The 9,350-nt window shown below is 31.7% G+C and overlaps 1 protein-coding gene across 1 annotated transcript; it reads right to left on the minus strand.

Moving 5' to 3' along the window:
* Positions 1-2,281: 2,281 nt before the first annotated feature.
* Positions 2,282-5,447, minus strand: LOC121115848 (uncharacterized). The gene is made up of 5 exons (XM_040710011.2): positions 5,315-5,447; positions 4,741-4,989; positions 3,000-3,106; positions 2,528-2,932; positions 2,282-2,467 (listed from the first exon to the last, which is right to left on the minus strand). Exons 2-5 carry the CDS (start codon positions 4,815-4,817, stop codon positions 2,451-2,453), a joined length of 606 nt encoding a protein of 201 aa, XP_040565945.1. The 5' UTR covers positions 4,818-4,989; positions 5,315-5,447; the 3' UTR covers positions 2,282-2,450.
* Between the last annotated feature and the right edge of the window lie 3,903 nt (positions 5,448-9,350).

A 9,350-nucleotide genomic window follows, 5' to 3' on the forward strand; every position in this document is an offset into this window, starting at 1 on the left:
AGTCTTGCGGCAAAATAATACAACTCCCTAAAGGATAATATTATTCAATGGATACTTACCTTAAAGGAAGAGAAAGAGTGGGAGAGGAGATACGGTATGTGGCATTCTTATGTTTTTACTTCTTTGATATGGGTATTACCGTTTATTATTGTAAATAAGAATAGATTGTAGTGAATGTACTCAATATTATTAATAATATTGTACAATGCAATTAGACAAGCAAATTTGTATAAAGGTTCAAGAACATTATCAATATTACTAATGAAATAAATCATCCTTATGATCCCTACTATTCAATTTTGGTATCTTTTTTTACTCTTTAATTTTTAAATAAGTTATCTTTATATCTTTTTGAATATTATCATTTACTTCACACTAGTTGTTTTGTCATGCACTAGAAAATTAAAAATATATAACGATCAAATTGATGCTCTTCATCACATTCAACGTCAAGAATTTATAGAAAATATAAGTCTTCCGCTATTAGTTTTTAAGTATTATAATTAATATATTTTTTCATTTTCTTTGTTGAAGATATAATTTTTATAATTTATGAACATTTTGAATAACAAAACGTAGACGCTCAGAAAAGTAAGAACTATACTGAATTTTTGAAGACTTTGATGCCTTGTCACTAATACGGCATTCTGGAACGAAAAAAAGACACTTATGACTTAATCTTTGACTAATGAGAGTAGTCAATAAAAATCTTATATTTTTACTACATACCTAGAAATTTAGAATTATATAAATGGAATAAGTGTAAATCGTAGTAAATTAATCAATTATCAAATATACTATAAGGCTAAACAATTAAGAAAAAATAAAATATAAACTTCAATCAATGAAGGACATAAATAAATACATATTTGCATTACACCATTAGTTACAATTGATAAATAAGAAAATAATTTTAATTGTTTAATTTCATATTAATATACTTTAAAATTGTCAAAGAAAAAATCTATTAATTAGTGTCAATGAATACTGAAATATATACAGTCTTATATCTTATATACAGTTTTGTTACATCGTAGGCATAAGTGGGATACGTAATTTATTTATTGAATATTGATTTGGAGATCCTAAATTATCACGATCGAATTATATTTAAATATAATGACAAGTGATTTAGTAATTCAGAAAATGACTTCCAACTCACTAACTTTTAAAATATATTAAACGAAATTCCTATTTTCCAATATAACTCCACTGAAGTTATATGATGACCCATAATTTATTAACATATTTATCGCATAAAACTATTTATGTATAAATGTAGGTAATAGGAGAGCTGAATATGTTTTATGGCATTGCTGATAAAGATATCTAGAAAAGAGGACCACATTAAATTCATGGTGCAGGATCGTCTCCTACTTTTTTTTTTTAAATGTCAGAAGAGACACACAGTAATAAAGGAATCAGAAGTGAGGACGAAGTGTCTAGAATTACAGAAATAATTCATCCTTATAAATGGAATCGGTATCATAGATATGACTTGTTTGTTATGTACATCAATGACATTTCAGGACTCAAATCAATGAAAGAGTTTTTTCTAAGAATATTAGGAGACGAAATTGAGTAGACTTTGGAAGGAGTTTCAATGGAAGAGATGTAGATGAAGGATGATAAGTCTCTTTGTTCCTTTCTTTACACTACATTCCAGTATTACTCCTCTTGATTAACCATATCCTCAGTTATGATAGAAGTATACAACGATTCCATTCAAAATATTACGGGATGGATGTGTATTTGAACCAATGGATGATGAGGTGAAATATTTAGACGTTAAAGGACATCTGCACAATGAATGAGTCTTCCATTAAATGAGATGGCATCCATCGAGTAAGGTGCAAGAACATTTTCTCAAAAGATGAGATCCCAGAACATGATGAATATCCTTATGTCATAAACACAAGGACTTGAATGGAACTTTGAGTTGACTCAGATCCATATATTCTGATTTTCCAGGGAAAAGATCCAACCAAATCATCCATATTATCTTATAGGTAATTAATTTGATAACTAAAGTTTATGACAAGAACTGTTTTCACAAAAAAAGTGTTAAATCATTTTATTTCTCCTCCTTCACCCGATGAAGTAGTTTGTAGTATGAGGTTTCGTGATATGTCTCATTCTCTCTTGGTTACATTGGTTATAATAGAATGCCAATTCTTCCCAACTTTGGACTATTATTAAATAATTGGTTGAAATTGTTCACAGCTTAACACGAACTAAGAAGTAAAAAAACCGACAGTTGACAACAAAATAACATAGTAAATTGAGGTTAAGCCGTGTATTATGTATTTAGATTTTTGTGGGGAAATTTTTATTTAATTTGTCATTTTATACGAATATAAATAGTACTAGAATATTATAAAGATACAGGTTATGATTATATAAAAAGCTATTAACCTCTTGTCGGAAGAAATTTGATTCATCAATCATTTTCATGCAATGTCAACAACTAAATGTGTAAAAAAAAATCAATTAAACTTAATATCATGATCCTCAAAACCAAACTCACATTCAGGAACAGTAGAAATAACCACTTCTTTGATACCCAAAGCCCCAGGAACTTTTGAAAAAATCACTATGGCATCGTTTGCATCATTATTGAAGCAGTTGTATGTCATTCCTAACCAGGCATCCTTAAAACAAGTTCTTGAACCAGATGTATTGATAGGAGATGATTCATTTGCAGTATCTGACGCATTAGTCACCTGAACCACTACTTTGGATGGATCAATGAACTTTTCGTCATCATGAAAATGAACAGTAACTCTTGTGACTATCATGGATTTATTTAAAGTTAGTGTGAGCCAAGGTTGTGCCTCATATTGGGTTTCAAAGTGAGATGAAAGACTACGATCAAAGATGTTTGCAGTATCTGAACCTGTTGCTGCAGTGCTTGCTTCAATAGAGGGCGTCACTAAAAGATAAAAAGTCTCAAATTTAAATTAAATAAATTTATAAAATATATGTGCAGAGTGTATTACCGAAGTTGGTACAAGTATGGCGGATGAATACATAGGGTATAGAATCCGCACAATCTCCAGCATCTGCTGGATCAACAAAAATGCTGCAAGTGTTTTTGCCATTGCATCTGTTTATAAAAATATTTATTATTTTGTACACTTATTTAATATTCACTAATGATCGATATACTTGTACTAATGTAGAGTTTATAATCGAGACTCCATAAAATTCAAAAATTTAAACATGTAAATCGTGAGATAAATGTTATAATTTATGGATTTACTGAACCATACTTATGAATTGAATAGTGTTTTTCTCAGATTTTTAAAATAAGGGAGGAAGAGTACGACATTACCTCACTAACATACAAATGAAAAAAGTCTGTTGATGTTAACTGGATTGATTTTTTTTTTACCCCCTTATCAATGAGGAAATGTTGATTGGTTGAATTCAAAATGCTATTGTTAGGCTTTAAATAATTCCCCCAAAAAAATTAAATAATAGTTTCATAGCTAGGAAAAATTACATAACTACAAACTGATTTTGGGTATTTGTTCTGTTTCTTTTTGGGGAAAAGGTTGGGATATACAATAAAGGTAAGGACGTAAAATAAAAGTTTTAAAAAATGACAATCAGAGGAGCTTGCGGGAGTGCGGGGTAACTCTTCTGACTCTCAAGATTAAGTATATGAATATGCATTTTTTTTTTTTTGAAAAAAACTCAAAATAACCCCCTTGAAAAAAAAATCAAACTCTGCCTATGCCCCCTCAGCCGACTACGACCATAGGTCCAGAAACAGGAGGGGGGAAGACCACAAAACTAATGTGCCCTTTCTTTTAAGAATATACTGAGTGGTCCATTAAAATCTGAACACTTTGATTTTTCGACTTCAAGAAGATATAATTTATGAATTAACAATATAATTTCAACAAAATTAATACTACAGATAAATGTGTGTCTGAGCTCTCTTAATTATTCAAATGAAAGTCCTTGGCCGCAATTATGGCTTCCAGATGGTGGAGGAACGCTTGACACCCGATGCAGATATATTTCTCTGTCATAGCACCCCAGTGCTGGCTGACATTGGTTTTGAGGGCCTCGGTACTGGTATGTAGGACACTGCCGGCCTTCCCTTCGATATATACCCATAAGTTGTAATCGAGGGGATTGGCAACAGGGTTATAGGGGGGCCAAAAGTGGCAAAAAAGAGTTCAAAAGAGTCTTGCAATGGAGGAGATGTTTTTTTTTATTATTACTGGTGTCAAAAGTGACCTCTCCAAAAGGTTCTTTCCACCCACTTTTTTGATAGTGCTCTGGGCAGTCTGGTGTAAAACCCCAAGATCTCTTGCATGAACCCTCATGGACTTGAAGGGATTGACCTAGGATATTTTCTTTAACTCCTACAGATCCAGTTTGGTCTTTTTGACAGAGCCTTTTTTCTGCTCCCACGTTTCGGACTTACTGACAGCGTAGATGGTGGTCCTGGAGACTTCCAATTGCTTGGAGTGCTAGAATGGAAACTTGTCTATGAAGTTCAAATGTAATTTTCTCGAATTGTACGTATGCTAGAGAGCTCAGGTTTGTTTTTTGTTTTTCAAAATAATTGTTTATGTTTTGATATATAGTAATATGAATTAATTTTAATCACTTCATTGATTAATTAATTAGTAAGTGTTCATATTTAAATGGACCACCAGGTATATATCTTTCGGCATCCCTAACTTCAACATTGTAATACTACCTACATACAAGAAGACTCACTTTTTGTACATTATCTCTTCGTCTCCATCAATGTAGCATACGTTTGGAGGAGGTATCAAACCAATTGAATCCTCCATGCAGAGATATGTATTCTTTCACGACCATAGAAGGCAAAGTTAACTTCAATATCCCCATCTACATCACAGTCTAATTTAACACCAGATGTAAACGGACAAATGATAAATTCCCGAACGATGGGTGCATAACGACTGATGGATGAATTTAGCTTCTTTGCTTGATATCCTTGAACTTGACCAAAATATCGTTAATTATTTGATCCAGTGCCAACGTAATGTAACCCCACCTCCCCCACCAAAAAAAAAATGAATACCATTTTTTTTAAAAAGACCATTTGAGAAAATTCATATATTTTAACAAAAGACAGTTGAGATTAATAAGTTGAATTATTCAAAAAAAAAATAAAAATAGATTATATATAATTTTAAACGTTGGGTTGCTAAAATTTATATATGGTTCCCCTGATAAAATCTTGCTACTTCACCAGTAGGGACTAGGGGATTTCCTTTTGCTCCGGTTTGATCTTATACTCATACTTTATTTGAGATATATTTACCTTTGAAACTTCTGATTAAAAGTATACCAAATAAATAGAATAATGTATACTTCATGATGTCTCTAAATCCAAACAGTTTGTGTGGATATTATCTACTTACAGATGAAGTTTTATAATATCTATGGTTTTCCCATTTAGTAAATAGATAAGCTATATAAATAAGATCAGATTTTTATAATTATATTTGAGATAAAATAAAAAACTATGATAATTAAAAATAATGCTTCACTTTATTTTTCTTATCCCTTATAATCGTATTTGGAAACAAATTAGGAAGCTCTAAGCATTAATACTTTAAACAGACCAATTGTATTTTTTAATTAATATCTACAACTATTTTGCACAATTGTTTGTAGAAGGATTATCCAAAAACAAAATCTTTCATGAGTTTATTAATTATCAATTCAAATTTTAGGCATCTCTTATCAAAATCAGTACATTGATACTGAAGAAAATGATAGTGGAGAATTAAATAAATCAGCGAATCTAAAAGATATCATTTTGGCAAATAATATAATCATAAATATTTAATAATAAAATAGTGTAATATTTAGTTAAATCTTGTGCTTGACCCCCAAAATTCAGCATTGTATTTTGTATTGAAAATACATTACCAAAAGGGGTCGAAAAAATATAAAAGAACATTAAGCCAATCTTGAATGTATTTTATCTAGTTTAATTTACATATACATATCATTTAAATGATTGCGTACTTCTCTCAATATCTCAAATATATCAGTTTATTTAAGTAAAGAAAAAAGTTAATAACTCTTTAAAACTAAGTTTCTATAACTTTTTATTTATTATAACTTAAGCTACATATATTGAAGTATTACTTTATTAAAAATTGCGCCCTCTCTAGCAATACACCTCTACAACTTTCTTCTAAAACCTTCCAATACTTTATGATTGACGCTGAAGTTTTGGCACAGTACTCCTCCACAGACTGTTTACATTGCAGTGCTCTTTCCATCATCGGGTAATAAAGACTCCTTGTCAATAGCCAATCTCTCTCGAGAGAACAGTTTCAACTTCGTCACAGATGATCCTCTCAACCTTGCATAGCAGAGAAGATAGAAAGGGGCACATGTCTAGATGACTTGACGTTTTGTAAGTTATATTATTAGATCTCATGAGCTATATCTTCCTTCTTTTACCCCGTTACAAGGAATCCTAGAGAGTTTCAATTTTGTTATTTACTTTTTTGTCAAACGGTAATATCTTAAGGAACTGAATTAATTTTGAAGGGATGAGTGTGTCCCTTAAACTCAGCTTTTTTAGTATTCAAATATTCATAGAAACGTATTCTTCTTTATGATTATCAAGACTTGAATCACAGTTTTTTCTCAGGGCATGAAGTTGACCATATATATTGATATGCACACTCCCAAAAGGTTGCAATTTCCGGCGTATCTAAAGGACAGAAACAATTGCTTTGGAGAACCATTCACAAAGTTGATGATCTCTAATTTACCAATAGTAATCTGCAGCCCATATATTTTGCAGAACTTCTCAAGCACACACACGGTTTTGAAAACTTTTTCAAATTTATGTTGAAACTTATTCGAATGAAATTATTTATAAAACATATATTTTTTAATATCCTTTCTTTATTAGATACATTTTCTTTATGTTATTAAATACTCTAAATTTTTAAAACAACCGCTGTCTTTCGTAGGAACAATTACAATTTTGAGCACAATATATACCAGTCAGAACGGGCCTGAGAATGGGTATGTGTTATGTATTTAATATTTCCTTACATGTTTTTATCTTCTTGTATATTCGTCTATGTATTATAAGTACTGTGTTTTACGTATTATAAATAGTCTCGTCTTTTGTAAATATATTAGAGTATAGTTAGAATACACATGAGCATATAAACTGTGTAGCTTTATTCCTCCACGTCATTTCTTCTCCTCATTTCTCTCGGTCATCCTGGATCTCTCCTATTATAAATAAGTTTGTGTCTCTCCCTCGTCAAGACGCAACAGTATGTTATTAATAAAGGTGTTTTTTATTCAATATTTAGAATTATCAAATGATATGTAGGCCTATCTATTATTTAAAACACTGTTATTTTCCTAATCGTTTTATTTGAATAAGATTGTTTTCTTCTATTTGTTATTGATTAAGTATGTACTCACTAATAAAGTATATTTAAGTTCATCGACATACATTCATCGCCTTGTATCTACAATCTATTTTGAATTAGTACTAATTATGCCGATTATATGTACAGGTGTGCGCGTCTAAAACTGACCACTCCTTTAAATTTTATGACATACACATACTCGTGATTTTATTGAGTTGAAACCAGTTTATACTTCGAGGCAAGGGTCTTGACTAGATATAAACAAAACTCCAGCAAAATAAAAATAGCAACAGTGAAACAACAGCCGATAATATGGAAAGACTTCGAGTCGCAATTTTGGAACTTTCCGCGCGGAGAAAAATTCCTACTGAAATTGCCAAGTTTCTGAACTGCAGCCGCACCACCGTTTACAGTGTGGTAGCCAAAGGGGCTCCTGAGGTGACCAGAAGATCTAAGTCAAGGCCTCGAAAGTCGGACAAAATGGTTGCTGCTGAGAAAAAGTATGTCGAGGACAGAGAGGCAAGGTCACCGTCAGCGGCCTCTCCAAGGAGTTCAACGTTAGCAGAAGGACCATACACCGGCTAGTTAAGAAAGATCTTGGCCTTAAGGTCTACAAGAGAACCCCTCGTCAAGCTCCCAAGCCTGTAGACAAGGAAAAACGCTTAGCAAGGTCGAAGATTCTTTTCAGCAAGCTTAAGAAAAAGGCCTCAATCGCTTGGTTGTTTGCCGCTTGACTTCGCAGTGTTTAGGCGTTTAAAGGGATCTGTCGGGAGTCCACTACAAGTCCAAGGACCAGCTGAAATCTGCGCTCAAGAATGTCTGATTCAACCTCGACCAGAGCTTCATCCCCAAGTCATACAGCAAGTTCCGGTCCGGGCTGGAGTTCGTAGTGGAGAACATGGTCAGCCATATTGAATAGACATGTTTCTAAGACTCTCATCTTTCATGTTAAATATTTTAATTCGTCGACCATTTTGAAACGCGCACACATGTAAATATACGAGTACTGGGGCGTCCGTACGATTGTATATATTGGTTTTTGGAAATTTCTTGACAACAGAATATGAAAAAGAAATTTTTGGAAAAAAATTTCAAAAATCCACAGTTATTCACAAAAAATTTCAAAAATCTATCACTATTCTCAAACAATTAAATTTTTCGGATAAAAACAATCGAAAATTCAGAGCTGCTCAAATAAAATGAAATTTTTTGGAAAAAAAATTCTAAAATTAAATTTCCAATATAAAATGGACTATATAACTATTCATGGACAATTACTTTTTTGGAAAAAAAATATCAAAAACCATAGCTATTCCCAAAAAATAAATTTTTTTGGAAATATATTTCAAAAATCCAGAGCTGTTCAGAAATACTGATTAATATAATTTAATTAATTAATTTTTTTGAAAAAAAAACTATTCAATTTTTCCGGGGAGACATCTCAAAAATCCATAGTCCTTTACAGAAAATTAAATTTTTTATTAAGAATTAAAAATTCCATTTTTTTTTTTTTTTTTTGGGGCTACAGTTCCTCCAGCCCTGCCTCTGCAGACACCCCTGGGTTATAATGTAATCTTGCTCATATGCGTATGATATCGATATTTTAAAACATAAAATACGGAGGAAATGAGTTGTTTATACTGAACGACGCAATAAATTATTGATCTGTTCTAAAAACGCAGAACAATAAGGGGAGAGTTTTATGTTGATGATAAATGGGAAAAATCATTGTGGGCCCCATTGTGTGAAAATATATTTTATATATGTACCTTCTGTCAAGAATGTTTCCATTATATATTAATAGATGTCGCTTTTTATTTAACAAAAATGAAAGCCATCATTTTATTCGAGCTTTCTTATGATGACTCACACGACCCCTTCACAAATGTTATTTCTACAATCATCATAGAGGGCAACCTCATCGAAATATCAAAACAGTTC

The sequence above is a fragment of the Lepeophtheirus salmonis genome, chromosome 4 (assembly GCF_016086655.4).
Source record: "Lepeophtheirus salmonis chromosome 4, UVic_Lsal_1.4, whole genome shotgun sequence".
In the NCBI taxonomy this organism is placed as follows: domain Eukaryota; kingdom Metazoa; phylum Arthropoda; class Copepoda; order Siphonostomatoida; family Caligidae; genus Lepeophtheirus; species Lepeophtheirus salmonis.

Excerpts from the sequence above, each read along its gene's own strand:
- LOC121115848 (XM_040710011.2), bottom strand. The coding sequence starts at position 4,817 with ATGGAGGATTCAATTGGTTTGATACCTCCTCCAAACGTATGCTACATT. Across the intron at positions 3,107-4,740 it reads GAAGAGATAATGTACAAAAA|ATGCAATGGCAAAAACACTT; the intron begins GTGAGTCTTCTT and ends TTTTATAAACAG. Across the intron at positions 2,933-2,999 it reads CCATACTTGTACCAACTTCG|TGACGCCCTCTATTGAAGCA; the intron begins GTAATACACTCT and ends TTTATCTTTTAG.